The 25,186-nt window shown below is 45.4% G+C and overlaps 2 protein-coding genes across 2 annotated transcripts; one reads left to right on the top strand and one right to left on the bottom strand.

Moving 5' to 3' along the window:
• The first annotated feature begins 2,940 nt into the window (after positions 1 to 2,940).
• On the top strand, positions 2,941 to 13,088 carry LOC110497226 (uncharacterized). The gene is made up of 4 exons (XM_090210053.1): positions 2,941 to 3,465; positions 9,154 to 9,296; positions 9,650 to 9,761; positions 9,945 to 13,088. The coding sequence occupies exons 1-4, from the start codon at positions 3,189 to 3,191 to the stop codon at positions 12,536 to 12,538; spliced, it is 3,126 nt and encodes a 1,041-aa protein (XP_090066179.1). The 5' UTR covers positions 2,941 to 3,188; the 3' UTR covers positions 12,539 to 13,088.
• Positions 13,089 to 13,597: 509 nt separating this feature from the next.
• Positions 13,598 to 23,834, bottom strand: LOC110497235 (uncharacterized). The gene is made up of 4 exons (XM_021573241.3): positions 22,922 to 23,834; positions 15,541 to 15,677; positions 15,265 to 15,361; positions 13,598 to 15,059 (listed from the first exon to the last, which is right to left on the bottom strand). Exons 1-4 carry the CDS (start codon positions 23,202 to 23,204, stop codon positions 13,870 to 13,872), a joined length of 1,707 nt encoding a protein of 568 aa, XP_021428916.3. The 5' UTR covers positions 23,205 to 23,834; the 3' UTR covers positions 13,598 to 13,869.
• Between the last annotated feature and the right edge of the window lie 1,352 nt (positions 23,835 to 25,186).

The raw sequence follows: 25,186 nt of genomic DNA, 5'->3' as shown, positions 1-25,186 counted from the left end.
ACTGGAGTAAAAAGACAACCTTTATTTAAGCAATAGCTTTGTGTTACACGTTTACTGTTGACGTTCAACATATAATTCAGATATGATTATATATTAGGATACAGACTCTTACAGTTTTTATTGTATACATTGTAATATATATATATATATATTAGTTATTACATCACACGAACATTGTACAAAACCAAACAATATACAAATATCACAAATCATTTTGACAAATACTGTGGACAGTTCTTTGACAAATTGCTATTTATACCTTTCAGGGATGATAAATAATATTCTAAATAGATTAGAAAAATATTGAAACGTTTTATTAAACTTATTTTAATGGATGTAACATTTTCCCAATAAAATGAAAAAAATACAATTAATGTATTGACAGTCACTTCGCATGTATGTAAAATAAAAAAGATACAATTTGGTAATGCGTACAGGTTTACCCATTTTATCGCTAATGTATATTTTCCATTCCTGGCAAAAATATTTCGCTATGAAAACAATCAGAAAAGAAATGCCCTATAGTCTAATTTTCCAATTCACAAAATCTACACTTATTTTCTACATTAATTGCATATTTAGAAATAAGACTATTACAATGATAACATCTGTAAAGAATCTTGTAAGAAACGTCTCTTACTTTATTAGTTATCAAATATGTGGATTATGTGAAATGGGAACGCGGAAAAATACGACGTCAATTCATGCCGTCAGTGATCTTCAGGTCAGAGCTCTATAAAGAGGCCCGAGTTGGAATTCCGAGTTGAATGACCGTTCAAATCGATTTTTCAAAGTCGGAGCTAGTTTTTTTATTTCTTCTTCGATGAGGTTTAACAGCCGGTTGGCATCCAATATGCTGCATTACCACCACTTACTAGACTGGAGTACAACTCCTTTATACTTTGCTTGAAAATAACAATAAAAAAACAACCCTACTCCACTATTTAAATATATTTAGTCCTACCTTATGCCAACAACCTGAAAGAGACATTACCACTTCCCTCCCCCTTGATCCATCTTCCTCTACTTTCTTCACTGCCTCAGCATAAGACAACTTCTGCACTACCTCAACCTGCCTCTCATGAACGGGACATTTCTGATCCCCAGCCCCATGGGCACCACTACAATTAACACATACCACTACTTTCCCCAATGCTACACATTCCTTTATCACATGCCCTTCTGCACACTTCTCACACCTAGGACCCTCCCTCCTACACACTGCTGTCTCATGCCCTTCTGCACACTTCTCACACCTAGGAACCTCCCTCCTACACACTGCTGCCACATGCCCTTCTGCACACTTCTCACACCTAGGAACCTCCCTCCTACATACTGCTGCCACATGCCCTTCTGCACACTTCTCACACCTAGGAACCTCCCTCATACACACTGCTGCCACATGCCCATAAGCTTGAAACCTGTAACAATGTAATGTATTCGGTACAAAAGCTCGTACAGGATAACTTGTATATCCTAACATCACTCTGTCGGGCAAAGACTTATCAAAACTCAAAAGAACAGACAATGATGCTTCTATTTCACCACCCTGTCTGTGTCGCACCAAACAACGAGCATCTTCCCCTTCAGTTGGTCAACTTTTATATTTACTGCTACCCCAGTAATCCCTCCTTTCAATAGCCCCGTTTTCTTGAGAGCGAAACAATTCAAATGTCTTGCCCCCATTCGTTTAACGCCGACCGCCTTCTCCCTCTGACCAACATAAACACAAACAATTATCACAAGACCATTTCTGGTTACCTTCACCGATTCCACAGTACCCAACTTTGTTTTCACCAACCCTGAAACCAGAAATGGATCAGACAAAGGGGCAAGGGTCCACTTTCCCCCAAAACGTCACTATTACTGTCACAGACTCATCTCTATCCTGACCCTCTGTGAAAGCCTCGGGGTCCGAGAACTTTACCACACCTCCGATACTTCGCCCTCATTCACTTCCGTTTCTCCTCCTGTCTTCAGTCCACTCTGCTTACACTTTCTACCATTCTTCTTTATTAACAAACATTCACCCCATTTTTAACCGACCCAAGCTCACCATCTTCCTCCCTCTCTCTCAGACCTCCTCTACGTATTCCAAGTATAAGACTCCGTATGACAATACTACACTTTTCCTGACACATATACATGTATACATACATATATATTGTTATTGATTTCCGGCTGTCACAATATCCGTACAATCAGCACAAACCCCTCGGGATGTAGCGCTCAACAGTACATCCCACTGAAAATGCAGCTGCTTCGTCATGACGTTATTCTTTATCAAAAGCTACCGCGACGCTTTTCAATTTCAAACAAGCGCGCTCCCAAAAAAACGCCCCCACTACTCTAGTCTCTCTACCCCCACCTGTTATTTTGAAAGCACTGAAGTCCCCAGTTCTATTTTAACGAGACAATAGTCCACGCACGCTGCCAAATGAAGATTACGTTTAAAAATTGTTGCAGGGGTAAACATCCTGTTTATAATTTCTCTGACTAAATTGTTGTTACATTTATCTAATATATCGACGCCATTAACTTCTACATGATCACCAATGAAAAGCTTGATCGATCCTTCAGTAAATTGACAGAAAAATCTACACTGAAGCGATTTATCCCGCCCACCACTCAGAACGTCACACTATGCATTGTGCGCAGTTCCATTGCATTCTTGTACATAACATCCATTGAATTATTAAAATGCTTGTCGCTGAGGCAAATTTGTTCCCCATCATTCACAGACGAACATATTGGCCGTGTTCGAGAGGATCAAAACTGCGAGTATCATGGATACATTTTCTGACTAATCTACAAACCATAATTAGACGTTATTTATGATGCAAGGTGATTTGTGGATCAGTCAGCTTGTAGTTACTTTGTGGCTCTCGAACACGACTATCTGAGCTGCTCCCCCTGAGTGCTAGTGCGCATGGTCTGTATAAACCGGATGCAAACGGACAACCCGGATATGGACCGTCCATGAGTCGGCGTATGCGAACGTGGGTAGATTACCTAAAACAGCGGTCGGCCATCTTGCACTCAGTCTCCATTTAATATCATACCTCAGTGGTCCACAGTGGAAAGAGAAACCATGATGTCACAGACATAGGCCGCCAATTCTGATCAATCCTGTACATTACATTGGAAATAATAATCGAAAGTGTGGAGTGAAGCTGGTTGCCGCCAACATGTCGAAAGAATGTTTTCAAACCCAGTTCGCCTTTGTTATGGAGAGTGTATTGAATACTGCAGTCACCGAGACAACGAAACTTTTTGAAAAAACTATTGAGGAACTGCGAGCCGAAATATCTAGAATAAAAGAAGAGAACGAGGACCTCAAAACGAGGCTTCGATCCCTCGAAAATGTGAAGAAATCGACGGGTGAAAGTGAACGCCAAACCGCAGAGCCTGGACCGAGTCAAAGAACATCACGTATCTGCAAACGTGACATTGGCGTTCAATGCGGTGAGTAGAAAACGGGTGTATTCATTCCGCCATACAATTTTATCATGGTTTTACAACAAACGAGTTTCTATTTGACAAATTCAGGTAGTTCCCGCCCCGTTTGTTTCCGAAACATTTCGCAACAGAATCGGCGGAATGAGTACGCTCCTGGACTAGTTAGCAAAGCTAACTTCAAATTAACAAACATCCTAATAGCCTAGATATTTAGCTGAGCATGAAGGCTCAACGCTGAGAATATTTCCTCAAACTGCTTAATGTATACGTTTAATTTGTATACACCTTCTTTGGAACATAACCAGTAAACTCTACATCAGGCTGATAGCTTCCCTGGAGAACTCAACATGTCAGGTGTATGTTACAAGCGGAATTGAAGCCAAGTCAGTGTATGGAGAAGTTGGAGGCGAAACTAGCCAGACACTTCAGATGATGTGGGCTGCTTGGCCTGGACAGTGGCGAGAAGCAACGGGCGGTACAGGGGGAGGCGACACCAAGTCGATAATCACGTAATAATAAGGAATTCCCCTCGACCACAAATGGGTGGAACCCCGACATTCGTCCCTACTGATCACGGCTGCGTTGTTCGATGTACATGTAGCCAGGTCAAAAATCCCGACCTACAGTTCACAAGGAGCGGCATGTAGCCTAGCGTTGGGCCAGGAACCGAAATGTCGCTGTACAGTTCACATGGGGCGACTAAGAGCGTTGGACCAGGAACCGAAATGTCTACCCCTTTACCAAGGCGCGGTTGATGTCGATTTAAGGCTGCACCGCTGATTCAGAGGGGTTGGGTTAAATGCGGAAGACACATTTCAGTTGCGCAACAGACTCCCTTTTGCTTCCCTTTCATTTTCCCAATGCTCTCACATAGGGACATGGAGTTTGTGAGAGAGCCCTGTGGCTTCAGGCTGGTCGTTGTGGGGGGACGCGGTGTCCAAATAGGCTACACATAGCTGTGTGTGTGGAAAACATTGTATCACAGGTCAGACGTTTAACTTGTTTAGTTCTGTCCGTTTGGAACTCTACTCACTGCTTGCAGCTGTATAGTCCGTTTTGGTCTTGTTGGTCTTGGCTAACATTATAATAAAAAATAGACCAGAGCCTGTCATTTCCAAATGGGAGCAAATGAATCAGAGTGGGCAGAACAAGCAAGGAGGAGTGCAGAGCCTTGCACCAGCTAGTGAGATCCTAGAGAGTCCCACAGTGGAGGTGTCAATGATGGACTGGCCATCTGGAGCACCAGGAGTTTTCCCAGTGGGTCCGCTTGACAGTTGGGGCCGATGCAACGTAGAATATAAATAACCCCAGCCCCTACTTAAATAAAAGTAACAAAGTGCTGTGTGTCTGATTGGCCCAGGCGAGTGGGCTACCAGCCCACTGGCACTGCGGTTGGGTATTACATCTGTCAGCTTCTCTCTCCCAGCCAATTACTTTTGGTCCAGTCCATTCTATCTTTACCTGGGCCCCGCCCCTTTCCCATCTCTGTTAAGTGGTGACATTTGAATACATAGTGGAGCAAGATGGACAAACAGAGAAAAAATGTAAAGGTGCTGAAAAGCGGAGAGAGAAGTGGTTGAAGTCCCTTTAGGCTGATGAAGCCAAATATTTAAAAATAACACATTATTCATTTGGCGCCGTTACCAGTCAATCATCTCAGCCTAGTTAGCCTGAAGGCACTGGCAGCAGAGAGGAGAGAGAGAGAGAGCAGCCCAGTGATAGTGATACCAGTTCAACTGTTAGTCAGGGTTTTGCAGCTGAAGCGTAAGACCGAAGACAACAGGGATAAGAAAAGCATGAGTCTGGGGACAGAGGCTCTCTAATCACTCTATCCAAGACTACCGTTGATAACGTCATTACCACCATCCAACGCACAACGCAGGCCACCATAGCAACTGAAACCCAGGAAGCTGGTGTGTTTTCAGCCCAGGTTGACACTACGCAGGACATTACAACACAAGATCAATGCTCTGTCATAGTCAGATATGTAACACACATCATCCATGAGAGGCTTGTGGCTGTGGTGAAATGTGAGGCATCCACTGGACAATACTTCCTCCAGGTACGGAGTGAAGTACTGGAAAACATGAAGCTTGACATCAGCAAGTGCCTTGGCAATTCCACTGATGGAGCCTCCAGTAAGGTCAGTATAAAGGCTTCTCTGCCCGGCTCTGCAAAGTCCAACAATGAAGTGCATGTGTGGTGCTGTGCACACATTTTGAACCTGGTTTTGACAGACACAACAGAAAGTGTCTTGGCCAGTGGGTCAGGTTTCTCTCATTAACAACATAGCTGTGTTCTTCCGTGAATCCTACCAGAGGATGAACATTTGGGAGAAGCAGAGCAAGGACCCAAGACAGACGTCTTGCTCCAATTGGAGAGACACGCGGGTGGGCTAAATACAGTGCCTTAAAGAAGGTCTCTGGAGCTTTTGGAAATCCAGATGAGGGTCTGTATGTTGATGTCCTTCTCACCATGCAAGATCAGAAAACATCAACACTACTTCCAGGGTCAAGGCACGGGGATACTTTGAGGGGTTGCTGAAGTATGAAACACTACTTCCAGGGTCAAGGCACGGGGATACTTTGAGGGGTTGCTGAAGTATGAAACACTACTTCCAGGGTCAAGGCACGGGGATACTTTGAGGGGTTGCTGAAGTATGAAACACTACTTCCAGGGTCAAGGCACGGGGATACTTTGAGGGGTTGCTGAAGTATGAAACACTACTTCCAGGGTCAAGGCACAGGGAGACTTTGAGGGGTTGCTGAAGTATGAAACACTACTTCCAGGGTCAAGGCACGGGGATACTTTGAGGGGTTGCTGAAGTATGAAACACTACTTCCAGGGTCAAGGCACGGGGATACTTTGAGGGGTTGCTGAAGTATGAAACACTACTTCCAGGGTCAAGGCACAGGGAGACTTTGAGGGGTTGCTGAAGTATGAAACACTACTTCCAGGGTCAAGGCACGGGGATACTTTGAGGGGTTGCTGAAGTATGAAACACTACTTCCAGGGTCAAGGCACGGGGATACTTTGAGGGGTTGCTGAAGTATGAAACACTACTTCCAGGGTCAAGGCACGGGGATACTTTGAGGGGTTGCTGAAGTATGAAACACTACTTCCAGGGTCAAGGCACGGGGATACTTTGAGGGGTTGCTGAAGTATGAAACAATACTTCCAGGGTCAAGGCACGGGGATACTTTGAGGGGTTGCTGAAGTATGAAACACTACTTCCAGGGTCAAGGCACAGGGAGACTTTGAGGGGTTGCTGAAGTATGAAACACTACTTCCAGGGTCAAGGCACAGGGAGACTTTGAGGGGTTGCTGAAGTATGAAACAATACTTACAGCTCAGATATTCCTCAGAATATTTCAGGTCACCTCACCAGTGTCAGAATATCTTCAAACAAGTGGAATGGACATTCTGTCTGCGCACCGTATGGTTGTGTCTACAGAGGAGTAGCTGAAAGGAATGGCTAGACATTTAGAAAAAGTCAAGGCAGCTGCAGACACCGTTGTTCAGTGGGCCAACAGGAAGTTGCAGGAATGGGTTGAGAAAACAGAGCTGGAGCCCACTCTGCCAACGAAAAGGGCTCGAAAGAAGAAAACCATGCTCGGAGAGATGGCACAATGAGACATTTACTGGGGCAAAGAGCGCATACAGGATTGGTGTACATAATCAAATACTGGATACAGTTATAGATGGCACAATGAGACATTTACTGGGGCAAAGAGCGCATACAGGATTGGTGTACATAATCAAATACTGGATACAGTTATAGATGGCACAATGAGACATTTACTGGGGCAAAGAGCGCATACAGGATTGGTGTACATAATCAAATACTGGATACAGTTATAGATGGCATCCATCAGCTATTTCTGAGTAATGGCACTTTGTATCCCGACATGGCTCTTCTGGACCCTAAACTTTAGTCAGCTAACATCCAGTGGCCTTCCACAGACAGTACTTCAAGAACTAAGCACATTTTTGATCAAATCTGACAGCAGAGCAACAGTGGCCAATTTACAGAGTGAGCTCATGAGTCTGGCAGAACAGTGGACTAGGTTAAAACAATGGGGATTTGAAGAATACACAACCAGGACTATGCAGGATCATGGGCCTGAAGGAAATGAAGACGAGGTGGAGATGGTGAACAAGAGCTGTTCATCTGGCAAGGACTGTCCAGTGTGTTGCTACCGTATTCTTAGTCGGTACAACCTATTGACCGACGCATATCACATCCTGGGCCTTGCTTACGAGTTGCTACTTCCCCTGTCAGTAACCCAGGTAGACATTGGAACAACTTTTTGGTAAATCAAAATTAATCTTGTGTATTTATTTATCTGCTTATAACTTCTGAAATGTGATTCACATGAGCTGAAATAAAAGATCCCAGAAATGTTCCAATACACACAAAAATAGTATTATTCTCAAATGTTGTGCATAAACTGGGTTTTACATCCCTGTTAGTGAGCATTTCTCATTTGCCAAGACAATCCATCCACCTGAGAGGTGTGGCATATCAAGAAAATGATTATACAGGTGCACCTTGTGCTGGGGACAAAGGCCACTCTAAAATGTGCAGTTTTGTCACAATGCCACAGGTGTCTCAGGTTTTGAAGGAGTGTGCAATTGGCATGCTGACTGCAGGAATGTCCACCTGAGCTGTTGCCAGAGAATTGAATGTTAATTTCTCTACCATAAGCCGCCTCCAACATTGTTTTAGAAAAGTTGGCAGTATGTCCAACTGAAGACCACGTGTAACCATGCCAGCCCAGGACCTCCACATCCAGCTTCTTCACCTGTGGGATTGTGTGAGACCAGCTACCCGGACAGCTGAGAAATACTCCTCCGTTTCATGTCTGTAATAAAGCCCTTTTGTGGGGGAAAACTAATTCTGATTTGCTGGGCCTGGCTCCCAAGTGGGTGGGCCTACACCCTACCAGGCCCACCACCCTACCAGGCCCACCATGGCTGCAACCCTGTCAAGTCATGTGAAATCCATAGATTAATTTATTTCAACTGACTGATTTCCTTATAAACTGTAACTCACCTAAATCGTTGAAATTGTTGCATGTGGCGTTTTATATTTTTGTTCAGTGTGTGTAAAGATATTCATATACAAAATCACTTTAAATTAAATTAGTCCTTGACCATGTGACCTAGTCACCTCAACCCAACGTTGGATTGTTCAGAGGGTAGGGGCAAACAAAAAATAAATATATATATTTTACCTTAATTTCGTTGTCACTTTTTTTGGACTTCTAGTTTCAATGGCTCCTTGAACACCCACAGATGAATATGAATGTGTCTCAAGTCAAAGCATCCTTTAAGTTTCTCATTCTCATCAATATATATTCATAAACTACTGGACAGATGTGCATGCCACTTTCACGTAGCAGCGGCAGCCGTAGCAGCGGTAGCCGTAGCAGCGGCAGCCGTAGCAGCGGCAGCCATAGCAGCGGTAGTATTGATTGTAGTAGCAGTAGACCCATTAGGCTTATGATTATGGGCTTAGATCTTTAGCTAACAGTTGTAGGATTTTTTTCAAAAGTCTACATATTACAATATATCACAGAAGAAAATTGGGGTTTGAGAGGTGTGGTCTATCGGTACGGTGTGTTGCAACACATGATGTTATGTCAGGCGTATGTCCTAACCACTCTCTCTCCCCTGATCTGGTATTTCCAGTCCTGACAGCGCATGCTTTGCCTCGGGCTGGGGTGCAGCACCGGCGGGAGGAGAACCAGGGGACGGAGGTGCACCGGGGGGCCTACGACGAGGAGGGCAACCCACAGACTGCCTTAGTGCTGATCAAACAGGAGGTGGACTGGGTAAGACAGTCCCCACCTAGCCTGAGTCCCCGATCTGTTTGGGTCAGTGCTATCAAGGATCGTTGCGACGTCCCTGTCCTAAACCCCTACCTAACCATTTTACATTTCAACTTCAATGGGGTAGGGAAGTCCTAAAGATCCCGGATAGCACGGACCGATCGGTTTTCATCCACCCCTCTGCTCAACCTATTGTTGTTGACCCCAGAGAAAAGGAAACACCTGTACACTGCACTTACTGGAATCTTCTTATTTTTATTTAAACTTACGTACATGAGCCTAACAGCCTTTGTCAGAGTTTATGTTGACACTAATATAGCCTGTTGTTGTTGGCATTGTCCCCCCCCCCCCCCCAGGAGGCAGACTATTCTGATGACTACTCCCCCGGGTACATACTGCTGAAGAAGGAGGGGGGAGATCTCCCGACTCTGGTCCGCAGACAACCTCTCAGAGAGTTACCAGGCAGAGGTAGGAACTAGGGAGACCTGCTTCTGAATCACACATCTTATTACAATGTATTAAACAGTATTGGGATGAGAACCAGGCTCTAATAATCTCTCCACTGTTATTCTGTCTTTTTTTCTTTCTGTTTCTCCCTTTCAACTTTCCCTTCTACCTTTCTCTATCCTGTCAATCTCTCTCCCTCTGTAGCCCTGGTCCCACCTGGAGCCGTCAGGGCCCTGGTAAACCGTTACACCCAGGAAAGGCCTCCTACCACCCAGCCTACCTCAGCAGAGGCCCCCCTCCAGAGAGACCCAGACACCCAGGAGACCCCCCAGGCTCTCAGCCCATCCCAGCCCAGGACCAGAGAAGTCACCAGTGCAGGCCAGGCCCCTGGAGCAGAACAGCAGTCACTTGTAATACCAACAGCAGAGTCTCCAACATTACACCAGACAGCATCTCCTCAATCAGCAGCCACTATCCAATCTACAACAACTGTCCTGTCTACTGTAATGGCCCAGTCCACGGTAACTACTCTGTCAAAAGAAACTGTCCAAACGACCACAGCGGTCCAGTCGACTGTTGCGGTGAAGTCGACAGCAGCATCGTCAGATCGCCCGCCACTTGTCATCTCCGGGTTACCCAGAACCCCTCTTCAGAATACACAGCCCAGCCCCGTACCCCCTCGTCCATCCCCATCTCCTCGACCATCACCAGCACAGTCCCACACAGACGTTCTACCTGTAGCTCGTCCAATAGCAGTGCCCTCAACACAACCAGCTAGGCCTACAGCTGTACCTGATGGACCAACGGCCACACCACCAACACAGACACAACCGCCTACAGTTTTGGAGAAGTCGGGTCTTGCCACGGCAACTCCGCCAACGCCTGTCCAGTCCGCTCCATCTCCTACTGAGTTGACAGAACCTGCCGGCCCTCCTGAGAAGCAGGTGTTGTTGGTCACTGAGCATGTGCAACACTCCTCCACCGTGCCTGGACCAAAGTCACCTTCTGTCCCAGAGACATCTTATGAAACCCCTCTACAGCTGTCAGCCCCTGCTGGAACTACACCCTCTGGCTGCTGTCAGATGTCTAAGACACAGTTTTTAGCTCAGTTGTCAGTAGTACCCCGAGTATGTGCTCCACCGAGGGTGGAGAAAGACAAGGAGGAGGAAAAAGAGGGGCAGGAAGATGAGGGGGAGAGGCTTTCCCCCCTCCCTGCCACATCTACGGAAGCTGTGATGACCAGGTCTGTTGCTACGGAGACGACCCCCGCCAGCGAGAATAAGGAGGAGATTGTTGTCCAGGTAGGCGGCAAGCAAAAGTCAAGTCAACGTGAAGCGCTCCTCTCCGGTCTCCGCCTCCGCTTAAGGCCCCGCCCCCAGGACAGCATGCCTTCTCCAGTGGTTGCTAAGAAACCCAGAGGAGAGAGAACCACCCCTCTAGACCACGACTACTCAAAGGTGATGGAGGACGGAGAAGAAAAGTCCAGGGAATCACACGTTGACCAGGATGTAGTAGAGGACACAGCTAATGGTGAGACGGCTGACGACAAGTCTAGTGGACAAGGAAGTAGTAACCACATCATCAGTGAGGAAGAGGGAGGAGCTAACACTGATGTGACCTCTCCGACCAGACAGTCACCTATTGTTGGAGGTGTGTCCAAATCCAAGAAGAGAAGCATGACCTGGGTGCAGGCTCAGAGACTATTGGCGCTAGCCCAGGCTAAGAGGAGTAGGTCAAAGGTCACCAAGGCCTCACAGAGAGGTCTGAGGTCAGAGCTAAGAGGCTTGGTCACACAGACACAGTTTCTGCCTTCCAACCCACAGCGCCGCCGGTCATACAGACCCAGCCCACAAGCTGTCTCCAGCCCACGCCGCACCAGCCCTCGCCAGGTTACAGGGGACAACACAAACCCTCCTCCTGCCACCCCTCCTAACCCACAGCCTCACTCCTTCAAGGTCACTTCCACCACCCCTCGTCGCGGAAGACCTCGTTCTGCGGCCGTGGCGACTTTAAATTTGAAACGGTCTCCCTCCACCCCTCAACCTATCCCCTTCATTGTCACCGGCAGCCCTCGCTCTAACTTCAAAAAGTCCCCACGGACTTTCCAGCAGGCGCGCCGATACCGCCAATCACAACCGATGTGGTCACCACCGGGACCGTTACAGCTCCAACAGTCTCCCCAGGCTCCACGGAAACGTCTCGCCAAGAACCAGTGTGCAGACTGCGGTCGTGTCCTGAGCAGCGCCGCTGCTTTAGAGAGTCACGCCTCCCTCCACTCAGGGAAGCGCCCGTTCGCCTGCTCTGCCTGCGGCAAGGACTTCCCCGACCTCAAGGGCCTCAACCGCCACGCCCGCGTCCATGGTGATCAGCGGGGCCACCAGTGTCCGCAGTGCAGCAAGACCTTTGTCTACCGCTTCGGCCTGACTAAGCATGAGCAGGTGGTCCACAGCGGCGTGCGTCCGTTCGTCTGCCCAATCTGTGACAAACGCTTAATTACACAGCGTGACCTGGAGGCTCATATCCGCGTTCACACTGGAGAGAAACCATTTGCCTGCTCCCTCTGTGTGAAGCGGTTCAAGAGGCGTGTGGAGCTGAATGTTCACCTGATGTGGCATAACGGGGAGAAGAGACACTGGTGCTCGTACTGTGGGAAGGGATTTCTGGATTACAATAATCTGAAGAACCATAAACTGGTCCACACCGGAGAGAAACCCTACACCTGCTCCGAGTGTGGCAAGCGCTTCAAACAGACTGGCCATCTGAAGAAACACCTGAAGACGGTACACAAAGACCGATAGACGGCGGGGGAAAAATATTCAATGACACCCTATTCCCTATATAGTGCACCTCTTTGGACCAGAAACAGTGGCAGGCCCTTGTAAGGTAGTGCACTTAGATAGGGTGTCATAGGAGCTATTGAGGGGGAATAGTTATCTCCGTTTGCTGTGAATTCAAAACCCAGCCGTGTTAGTGTTAATGAGGCAGGGATCCCAATCTATTCTGACAGTGACTGGGAAGGACTTGTTATTATGTATTGTTTTATAAACATTTGGTGCCGCTTTTGTTGTTTAGAAGAATCATGCTACGAGAGAACAACGTAGTTAAGTGTAAAAAAATGTTTTTACAAATTTGTTTTATTTTAGTTGAGACTGAGTTGGTTATTTGTATTTAAAACATGAATTCTGGTTATTTTGCTATAATTCGTTATTCATTAGAAAAGTTTGAAGCCTTAACAAGTTTAAATGTAGGTGTACTGTGTTCACATCATGGTGTTTATGTTCTGTGGTTTTGAACTACAATGAACAAAAATAAACGTTTCATGAGCTGAAATAAAAGAACTCACAAAAAGCGTATTTCTCTCAAATATTAAACACACATTTGTTTCCATCCATGTTACTGAGCATTTCTCCTTTGCCAAGATAATCCATCCACCTGACAGGTGTGGCATAATTATTACATAAATGCACCTTGTGCTGGGGATAATATGTCCACTTAAAATGTGCAGTTTTGTCAAACAGTATCCCATGGTGGGGTTATGTTATGGGCAGGCATAAGCTAATTGCATTCTATCAATGGTTATTTCAATGCACAGAAAGACCATGACGAGATCCTGAGTCCCATTTTTTTTTTTCTGTGACGAACACAAGACATGCATATGTCTTCCCAGTCGTGAAATCCATAGATTAGGGCCCAATAAAACTACTACTTTAGTGTTTTTATCTAAAAATCTGGGCTGGACTTAACCCTCCAGGTCGTAATTGCAAGTGGGAAACTGACATATTGTTCCAGGAGTTGACATTTTACTACTGACCTTTCACCCAAAACATAAAAAAATTACGATAAGTTTGACCATATTGTCAATGGTAAGCAAAGCTTTTTATTGGTCTGACATCAAAAGCACTTGAACACAATCATGGCAGACTTACACCATCCCATAAGCACATGAATGCCCTATATTCAAATGTTTGTTAGGTTGACATGGTCATTATGACAGACAATTCATAGTCTATAATTTAAGGCATACATTCTTATTTAACACGGATTTCCAACAGTTCATATTTTCAATGTCCTTATTAAAAAGCAATTGATCACCCCAAAAATTGTTCTCAATGTCAAATTAAACAGTTTTCTAGACCACCACTCTGCTCAGGAGATCCGGCCTGTGTTTGTGCTGGTGTGACTTCAGATGGTTCAGTTGTTTGAAGCGGAGTCCACATACAGCGCAGCAGTACGGTCTCTCCCCGGTGTGGGTGCGCTTGTGGACTTTCAAAATGTCCGCCCGTGTGAAGCTCTTGTCACACATGGTGCAGCGGTGGGGTTTCTCCTGTGTGTGAATGCGTCGGTGCAGCTTGAGGTTCCAGAGCCGACTGAACTTGTTCCCGCAGAGAGAGCAGCAGTAGGGCTTGTCTGCCGTCTGGCTGCATGTGTGCCTCTTCAGGTCAGAGAAGGAGGTGAAGCCCTTGCCACACTGGCTGCAGAGGTGGCGGCCCTCGGCTTGGACCTTGATGTTGCAGGCCTGGGTGAAGGTCTTACCGCACTGAGTGCGGGAGTATGGAGTCCCTGGCCCTGAATTCGACCATCTCCCAGTTTTGTGTTTCTGCTTGTGGGCCTTGAGGGAACCAGAATCTGGGAAGATCATTGAACATTGATTGCAGGCATGATGCCTCCCCTCTCCTCCTGTTACCTGCTCTTGTGAACGATCTCTGAGGTTTAAAGAGTGTCCAAAGTCGTCAGCAGCACCATACAGGCTCTCTGTGTTGTTGTTGTGGGCTGAGCTCCCAGAGTGGATGGAGGTTAGCCCCCTGTGGCCGGATCTACTACCCAAGTCCGGAACACCGTGTTCAGGGTACCCCTCCTCGTTGATCAACAGGCAGTTCAGGTCTCCCACCTCCGGGTGGGGGGATGGCATTGGCGACCCCACCTGCTCCCTCTGGCTCCGATGGGGGCCAGGCGTGTGGGAGCGATGGTGATGGTCTCCCCCCTCAGACCCTCCCAGGTTCACCTGGTAGTGACCTGCAGCTCCGTAGCTCAGCCCCCCCAGACGAGACGGAGAACCAGGAAGCCTATCCAGCCCTTCCATGTCTAGAAGATGGTCGCCACTACCACTACTGCCGTAACCAGACTTTTCAAAGCTGACCCCCAGTTCCTCCATGCTGTAGCGGGGGCGGTAGAGAGGGTCGGTGGGGTCCACTGAGTCTCCCTCGGGACCCGATGGTTCAGGATCCTGGTCTAGACCAGACCCCCAGTCATCCTGGCACTGCTGCAGCTCCTGCTCACTGAAACTCTTACTGGGCCCCGAGACGTCTGAACCGTCGGCCCCTGAAGAACACAGGAGACATGAGGTATTAGAAGCATTAGCATTAGAGGCATTGTCAATAGTAGAAACTGTGGTAGAATAACTAATGCTAAATTTGAACTTAGTTTCAAGTTGATTTATTATAATACCAATAACAACATATTAGAAGCTACTCCTTTTCATTCTCATCATAAAGATGGCCTGTTGTGTTTGTTGTAAACAACTCACCGTCCAGGCAGACGCCCCATCTCTCTTGTAGTTCAGTGTTGTGGAGAGCTTCCTCTTTCAGCAGGCTGTCCAGCTTTTGACCTCCGACGTCTGCGGGCTGCAAAAGGAAATTAAGAAGTTGATTCTAACTAAACGATGGATAAACTGGCAGTGAATGAATAAACCTGGCATGATGGTCCCCTATTCCCCCTGAAAGACAAGTTCTAATCTGTTCTGCACAGTACATTTTTATCTGAAGGTTCTAATACACTGATGTTTCGTCAGTCCCCTACTTACCTCAGAGGTTCTCCTAGGGCTGATGGCATCGGCCTCCTCCAGGTCATGCGAGGCTGTTTCCTCGGCCACGCCCCCACAGCTGCTCCACTCCTCCCCTAGTACCTTCTCCTGCTTCAGGCCACGCCCCCTCTCCACACCTGGCCACAGGTAAACAAAGAGTAACATTTATCTCAACTAAAAGGAAAGCTGAATTGTGAATAATGGAGTCTCCTCGCATCAGTGCAGAGGAGGAAATAAAGCATCTTACCACCAACTCAACTGTCTGGTCAGTGATCACCAAAGTATGGAAGGTACACATTACAGCAGCCAAACTTCAGAGTGATTCCTCCATATATACGGTGCATTCGGAAAGTATTCAGACCCCTTGACTTTTCACACAATTTGTTATACCACAGCCTTATTTCAAAATGGATCGAATTGTTTTTTACCCCTCATCAATCTACACACAATACCTCACAATGACAAAACAAAACAAGGTTTTCAGAAAAGTTTGCAAATGTATTAAAAATAAACTGATATCACATTTACATAAGTATTCAGACCCTTTACTCTGTACTTTGTTGAAGCAGCGAATACAGCCTTGAGTATTCTTGGGTATGATGCTACAAGCTTGGTACACCTGGATTTGGGGAGTTTCCCCCATTCTTCTCTGCAGATCCTCTCAAGCTCTGTCAGGTGTGAAGGGGAGAGTCGCAGCACAGCTATTTTCAGGTCTCTCCAGAGATGTTCGATCGGGTTCAAGTCCGAGCTCTGGCTGGGCCACTCAGAGACTTGTCCCGAAGCAACTGCATTGTCTTGGATGTGTGCTTAGGGTTGTTGTCCTGTTGGAAGGTGAACCTTCGCCCCCAGTCTGAGGTCCTGAGCGCTCTGGAGCAGGTTTTCATCAAGGATCTCTCTGTACTTTGCTCCATTCATCTTTCCCCTCGAACCTGGCTCGTCTCCCAGACACAGCTGCTGAAAAACATCTCCACAGCATGATCCTGCCACTACCATGCTTCACCGTAGGGATGGTGCCAAGTTTCCTCCAAACGTGACACTTGGCATTCGGGCCAAAGAGTTCACTCTTCGTTTCATCAGACCAAAGAATCTTGTTTTTTAGGTACTTTTTGGCAAACGCCAAGTGGGCTGTCATGTGCCTTTTACTGAGGAGTGGCTTCCGTCTGGCCACTCTACGATAAAGGCCTGATTGGTGGAGTGCTGAAGAGACGGGAGAACCTTCCAGAAGGACAACCATCTCCACAGAGGAACTGTCAGAGTGACCATCAGGTTCTTGGTCACTTCCCAGACCAAGACACTTCATCCACGATTGCTCAGTTTGGCCAGGCGGCCAGCTCTAGGAAGAGTCTTGGTGCTTCCAAACTTCTTCCATTTAAGATGGAGGCCATTGTGTTCTTGGGGACCTTCAATGCTGCAGAAATGTTTTGGTACCCTTCCCCCAGATCTGTGCCTCGACACAATCCTGTCTCTGAGCTCTATGAACAATTCTTTCAACCTCAGGGCTAGTTTTTGCTATGACATGCACTGTCAACTGTGAAACCTTATATAGACAGGTGTGTGTCTTTCCAAATCATGTCCAATCAATTGAATTCACCACAGGTGGACTCCAATCAAGTTGTAGAAAAATCTTAAGGATGATCAATGGAAACAGGATGCACCTGAGCTCAATTTCGAACCTCAGAGCAAAGGTCAGAATACTTATGTAAATAAGGTATTCCTGTCTATGTTTAATACATTTGCAAACATTTCAAGAAATGTGTTTTTGTCATTATGGGATATTGTGTGTAGATTGTTGAGAAAAACATTTATTTAATAAATGTTTGAATAAGGCTGTAACATAGCAAAATGTGGAAAAAGTCAAGGGGTCTGAATACTTTCCGAATGCACTGTACAGTCGTGGCCAAAGGTTTTGAGAATGACACAAATATTAATTTCCAAAAAGTTTGCTGCTTCAGTGTCTTTAGATATTTTTGTCAGATGTTACTATGGAATACTGAAGTATAACTACAAGCATTTCATAAGTGTCAAAGGCTTTTATTGACAATTACATGAAGTTGATGCAAAGAGTCAATATTTTCAGTGTTGACCCTTCTTTTTCAAGACCTCTGCAAACCACCCTGGCATGCTGTCAATTAACTTCTGGGCCACATCCTGACTGATGACAGCCCATTCTTGCATAATCAATGCTTGGCGTTTGTCAGAATTTGTGGGTTTTTGTTTGTCCACCCGCCTCTTGAGGATTGACCACAAGTTCTCAATGGGATTAAGGTCTGGGGAGTTTCCTGGCCATGGAACCAAAATATTTATGTTTAGTTATCACATTTTTTTCCTCCTTCCACAGTCCCCCCCCCCCCAGAAGAAAAAAATAATAAAATACAATTCATTCCATTCCCCACCCCCAAGAACCCCCCAAAACACCAACAACCAAGAGAATGAACTACAGAGAAAAAAAGGAAAAGACAGAAGAAAACAGCAAACAAATAAAACAAAATAATACATTTAAAAATGACATCAAGGACACCTAAAATCATAACAGCAATAACTACTTTATATGTTTGTGTGCATGTCTGGCACTATTACATGAATGTGTGTGATCTTGTATGTGTTTATTTGAATGAGAGTGTTTGTATATGCATGTGTAAAAACACCTGCACGGCATCAGCCTCAGGCAAACCGGCATTAGTTGTAAAAACACTGCCACTTAGTGGCCTTATGGCAAGGTGCTCCATCATGCTGGGAAAGGCATTGTTCGTCACCAAACTGTTCCTGGATGGTTGGGAGAAGTTGCTCTCGGAGGACGTGTTGGTACCATTCTTTATTCATGGCTGTGTTCTTAGACACAATTGTGAGTGAGCCCACTCCCTTGGCTGAGAAGCAACCCCACACATGAATGGTCTCAGGATGCTTTACTGTTGGCATGACACAGGTCTGATGGTAGCGCTCACCTTGTCTTCTCCGGACAAGCTTTATTCCGGATGCCCCAAACAATCGGAAAGGGGATTCATCAGAGAAAATGACTTTACCCCAGTCCTCAGCAGTCCAATTCCTGTACCTTTTGCAGAATATCAGTCTGTCCCTGATGTTTTTCCTGGAGAGAAGTGGCTTCTTTGCTGCCCTTCTTGACACCAGGCCATCCTCCAAAAGTCTTCGCCTCACTGTGCGTGCCGATGCACTTACACCTGCCTGCTGCCATTCCTGAGCAAGCTCTGTACTGGTGGTGCCCCGATCCCGCAGCTGAATCAACTTTAGGAGAGGGTCCTGGCGCTTGCTGGACTTTCTTCTGAGCCCTGAAGCCTTCTTCACAACAATTGAACCGCTCTCCTTGAAGTTCTTGATGATCCGATAAATGGTTGATTCAGGTGCAATCTTATTGGCAGCAATATCTTTGCCTGTGAAGCCCTTTTTGTGCAAAGCAATGATGACGGCACGTGTTTCCTTGCAGGTAACCATGGTTGACAGAGGATGAACAATGATTCCAAGCACCACCCTCCCTTTGAAGCTTCCAGGCTGTTATTCGAACTCAATCAGCATGACTGAGTGATCCCCAGCCTTGTCCTCGTCAACACTCACACCTGTGTTAACGAGAGAATCACTGACATGATGTCAGCTGGTCCTTTTGTGGCAGGGCAGAAATGCAGTGGAAATGTTTTTGGGGGATTCAGTTCATTTTCATGGCAAATAGGGACTTTACAATTCATCTGATCACTCTTCATAACATTCTGGAGTATATGCAAATTGCCATCATACAAACTGAGGAAGCAGACTTTGTGAAAATTAATATTTGTGTCATTCTCAAAACTTTTGGCCACGACTGTATGTATGTATGTATGTATGTATGTATGGATGGATGGATAGATGGATAGATTAGGTAAGAGTACCAGTCAAAAGTTTGGACACATACTCATTCAAGAGTTTCTTTATTTGTACTATTTTCTACATTGTAGAATAATAGTGAATACATCAAAACTATGAAATAACACATATGGAATCATGTAGTAACCAAAAAAGTGGCCACCCTTTGACAGATTTGCACACTCTTGGCATTCTCTCAGCCTCTGAGGTAGTCAACTGGAGTGCATTTCAATTAACATGTGTGCCTTGTTAAAAATTAATTTGTGGAATTTCTTTCCTTCTTAATGCGTTTGAGGCAATCAGTTACGTTGTGACAAGGTATACAGAAGATATCCCTATTTACTTTAAGACATGAAGATCAGTCAATCCGGAGAATTTCAAGAACTTTGAAAGTTTCTTCAAGTGCAGTTGCAAAAACCATCAAGTGCTATGATGAAACTGGCTCTCATGAGGACCGCCACAGGAAAGGAAGACCCAGAGTTACGTCTTCTGCAGAGGATGAGATCATTAGTGTTACCAGCCTCAGAAATTGCTGCTTAAATAAATACTTCACAGAGTTCAAGCAACAGACACATCTCAACATCAACTGTTCAGAGGAGACTGCGTGAATTAGGCCTTCATGGTCAAATTGCTGCAAAGAAACGACTACTAAAGGACACCAATAAGAAGACTTGCTTGGGCCAAGAAACACGAGCAATGGACATTAGACCGGTGGAAATATGTCCTTTGGTCTGATGAGTCCAAGTTTGAGAGTTTTGGTTCCAACTGCCGTGTCTTTGTGAGACGCAGAGTAGGTGAACGGAGGATCTCTGCATTTGTGGTTCCCACCATGAAGCATGGAGGAGGTGGTGTGATGGTGCTTTACTGGTACACTGTTTGTGATTTATTTAGAATTCAAGGCACACTTAACCAGCATGGCTACCACAGTACTCTGCAGCGATACGCCATCCCATCTGGTTTGTGCTTAGTGGGACTCATTTGTTTTTCCAACAGGACAAACACCCAACACACCTCCAGGCTGTGTAAGTGTAACAATTTTGCTTCCGTCCCTCTCCTCACCCCTACCTGGGCTCGAACCAGACACCCTCTCGAACCAGGCACACATCAATAAGTCACCCACAAAGCACCGTTACCCATCGCTCCACAAAAGCTGCGGCCCTTGCAGAGCAGGGGGAACAACTACTTCAAGGTCTCCGAGCGAGTGATGTCACTGATTGAAACACTATTAACACACACCCCGCTAACTAGCTAGCCATTTCACACCGGTTACATAAGGGCTATTTGACCTAGAATGAGAGTGATTGAGTGCTGCATCAGATGACCTGGCCTCCACAATCAAATCAAAGTTGATTTGTCACGTGCGCCGAATACAACAGATGTAGTAGATCTTACAGTGAAATGCTTACTTACAGGCTCTAACCAATAGTGCAAAAATGGTGTTGGGTGAACAACAGGTAAGTAAAGAAATAAAACAACAGTAAAAAGACAGGCTATATACAGTAGCGAGGCTATATACAGTAGCGAGGCTACATACAGACACCGGTTAGTCAGGCTGATCACCCGACCTAAACCGAATTGAAATGGTTTTGGATGAGTTGGACCACAGAGTAAAGGAAAAGCAGCCAACAAGTGCTCAGCATGTGGGAACTCCTTCAAGACTGGTGGAAAAGCATTCCAGGTGAAGCTGGTTGAGATAATGCCAAGAGTGTGCAAAGCTGCCATCAAGGCAAAGGCTGGCTACTTTGAAGAATCTAAAATATTTAGATTTATTTAACACTTTTTTGCTTACTACATGATTCCATATGTGTTATAGACAATAGTAAAAATAACAAAAAACCCTTGAATGAGTAGGTGGGTCCAAAATTTTGACTGGTACTGTGTGTGTGTCATATATATATATATATATATTATATATTTATATATATATATAAATATATATACACTGCTCAAAAAAATAAAGGGAACGCTAAAATATCACATCCTAGATCTGAATGAATGAAATATTCTTATTAAATACTTTTTTCTTTACATAGTTAAATGTGCTGACAACAAAATCACACACAAATTATCAATGGAAATCAAATTTATCAACCCATGGAGGTCTGGATTTGGAGTCACACTCAAAATGAAAGTGGAAAACCACACTACAGGCTGATCCAACTTTGATGTAATGTCCTTAAAACAAGTCAAAATGAGGCTCAGTAGTGTGTGTGGCCTCCACGTGCCTGTATGACCTCCCTACAACGCCTAGGCATGCTCCTGATGAGGTGGCGGATGGTCTCCTGAGGGATCTCCCAGACCTGGACTAAAGCATCCGCCAACTCCTGGACAGTCTGTGGTGCAACGTGGCATTGGTGGATGGAGCGAGACATGATGTGCTCAATTGGAGCCTTGCTCTTGCAGGAATTGCTGACACTCCAGCCACATGAGGTCTTGTCATTGTCTTGCATTAGGAGGAACCCAGGGCCAACCACACCAGCATATGGTCTCACAAGGGGTCTGAGGATCTCATCTCGGTACCTAATGGCAGTCAGGCTACCTCTGGCGAGCACATGGAGGGCTGTGCGGCCCCCCCCCAAAGAAATGCCACCCCATACCATGACTGACTCACCGCCAAACCGGTCATGCTGGAGGATGTTGCAGGCAGCAGAACGTTCTCCACGGCGTCTCCAGACTGTCACATCTGTCACGTGCTCAGTGTGAACCTGCTTTCATCTGTGAAGAGCACAGGGCGCCAGTGGCGAATTTGCCAATCTTGGTGTTCTCTGGCAAATGCCAAACGTCCTGCACGGTGTTGGGCTGTAAGCCCAACCCCCACCTGTGGACGTCGGGCCCTCATACCACCCTCATGGAGTCTGTTTCTGACCGTTTGAGCAGACACATGCACATTTGTGGCCTGCTGGAGGTCATTTTGCAGGGCTCTGGCAGTGCTCCTCCTGCTCCTCCTTGCACAAAGGCGGAGGTAGCGGTCCTGCTGCTGGGTTGTTGCCCTCCTACGGCCTCCTCCAAGTCTCCTGATGTACTGGCCTGTCTCTTGGTAGCGCCTCCATGCTCTGGACACTACGCTGACAGACACAGCAAACCTTCTTGCCACACCTCCCATTGATGTGCCATCCTGGATGAGCTGCACTACCTGAGCCACTTGTGTGGGTTGTAGACTCCGTCTCATGCTACCACTAGAGTGAAAGCCCTGCCAGCATTCAAAAGTGACCAAAACATCAGCCAGGAAGCATAGGAACTGAGAAGTGGTCTGTGGTCCCCACCTGCAGAACCACTCCTTTATTGGGGGTGTCTTGCTAAATGTCTATAATTTCCACCTGTTTTCTATTCCATTTGCACAACAGCATGTGAAATGTATTGTCAATCAGTGTTGCTTCCTAAGTGGACAGTTTGATTTCACAGAAGTGTGATTGACTTGGAGTTACACAGACAGAGACAGAGAGAGAGAGAGAGAGACAGACAGAGACAGAGACAGAGAGAGAGAGAGAGAGAGAGAGAGAGAGATACTGTCTTTAGATGTCTCTCTCTATACCTGTCTGTGAGGCTCCAGAGCTTCTCTCCTTGGCTTCGTCGTTAGCTCTTCCACAGTCCGCACACTTCCCGATACGGCCTCCCTCTCTGTCCCTATCCCTGCGTCTGTTCTCCGACCACTGCAGCCGCTTCTTCAGCGACTCGACCTGCTCCCGGCTCCGGGACACTTCCTTCATGAAGCTATCGTCCACCAGCCTTGTGATCTCGTACATAGCAGCCTTGAATACCGTCTCCATGACTCCGGAGAGCTGAGACTGGAAGGTTAAGGTGGCTTCGGACATCATAGCAAACTGTCTATGTGTAACTAGATACAGTTACGAATTCGTAACGTTTAGTTACTTTTGTACAGGCGAATCAGTCCTGCGATCGAGTCAAAAAAAATGATAGGAAGCTAATGTTTGCAGCAAATATACTGGAAACTAAACCCTTCTGTCTGTGTTAACAGGCTAGCAAATCTAGCTACTATTGGAAGTTGTTGTCTGACTCAGTGACTGTCCTAGTAATACGTTTTTATCATTTCGAGAGATAAGATGCAGCAGTTAATGTACATGAGGCTATTGTAATAAATATAAATAACAGAGATAATGAGAGATGGCAGTTAGCTTGTTAGCTAGTTAGAGCCAACGCAAAAAGCATACACAAAAACAATAGACTTTCCGGAAACAAACCTACGGATCGAGTAGTAGGACAATCTACATTGGAACGATGAGAGAAAATACGACCTTTCTTTGAACAAAACATCTGTACGTTTACTGTAAATAAGATTCGACATTTAATTCGGCTATTATTATACGATTCGAATACTGATCAGTGCCGTTGTAGGCTATTTATTGTGTAAATGATTTACAGGAAATCTACACCGAAGCGATTTATCCCGCCCTCCACTCAGCCCTATGCGGGCCCTGGTCCAAAGTGGAGTGGACTAGGAATAGGGTGTCCAAAACTAGGTTTCTATCCAATTGGACTGTTAGGTTATATCAGTTATCCTGTTAGAAATTTTGTGCAGAATCCACTCCGCTGTTTCAGATGCAACGTTTATGGTCATGTTGCAGCAGTGCCCTTACGAAAAAAGATTGCAGTCACAGTGCAGTATAACTGCAGTATGCAGCAAATACTGCGTTCAAAATAACCGTTTTTTTATGTCAGAATTTACTTGTAATTTAAGCTTTAAGCTGAATCCATGAATTAAATGCACGTATATTTATAATTCCATGCTCAGTATTTTCTTCATTGTCTATTACTGTAACTCAACCATAGTCGTGTGTACATATTCATTATCTTTATGGAGTCAGATAAACATTTTAATAGGCTAACTGCTTAGTCTCATGTGATGTATATATAATATACTGTGTGTTAACATATCAAATATTAGTGCCCACTATAGTGCTCCCTCTCTCTTAGCTGTGAATTCAAAACCCAGCTGTGTTAGTTCGTATTAAACAGGGATCCCAATAATGTGCATATTGCTTGCTGTTTGGGGTTTTAGGCTGGGTTTCTATACAGCACTTTGAGATATCAGCTGATGTACGAAGGGCTATATAAATACATTTGATTTGATTTAGTTTCACAGGGATTGGGAAGGACTTGTACTTTTATGTTTTTATGTATTGATTGATTACACGTATTAAAGCCTTTGCTGATTAACATTTACAGTCGCTTTTGTTGTTTGGAAGAATCATGCCATGACAGAAAGATGTAGTAAAAGTGTAGAAAATAAAAAGTTGATTTTGAATTAGCAGTTGATTAATTGTTTAAAAAAACAACAGAATTTCTGGTTACTTGTCATTTGTTATTCATTAGGTAAGTTAGATGCCTGAAATCAAGTTTATGGTTTTTATGTTCTGCAGGTTTAAGCTACTTACTTGAAAGACTGGGAAGTTTCACTTGAATGACCCTCTAAGTCATAATTAAGAGGGGGGGGGGGGGGGGGTGTTGTTACTCCAGTTGCATGTTTCCCATCTGACCCTTCATCTTTTCAACCAGAAGATGAGAACAAACAAATGTTTGACATCTACAAGATGTATCAATTTGGATAATGTATACTGAACAAAAATATAAACGCAACATGCAACAATTTCAAATATGTTGCAGAGTTACATTTCATATGAGGAAATCAGTCAATTAAAATACATTAATTTGGCCTTAATCTATGGATTTCACATGATTTGGAATACAGCTATGCATCTGTTGGTCATATACCTTTAAAAAAAAAGGTGCCTCACAATGGGCCTCAGGATCTCGTCACGGTATTTTTTTGCATTCAAAT

The sequence above is a fragment of the Oncorhynchus mykiss genome, chromosome 19 (assembly GCF_057628025.1).
Source record: "Oncorhynchus mykiss isolate SJ-2025 chromosome 19, ASM5762802v1, whole genome shotgun sequence".
In the NCBI taxonomy this organism is placed as follows: domain Eukaryota; kingdom Metazoa; phylum Chordata; class Actinopteri; order Salmoniformes; family Salmonidae; genus Oncorhynchus; species Oncorhynchus mykiss.
Note: the sequence above shows the minus strand (reverse complement) of the source record. Positions and strands in the feature narration are given on the sequence as shown.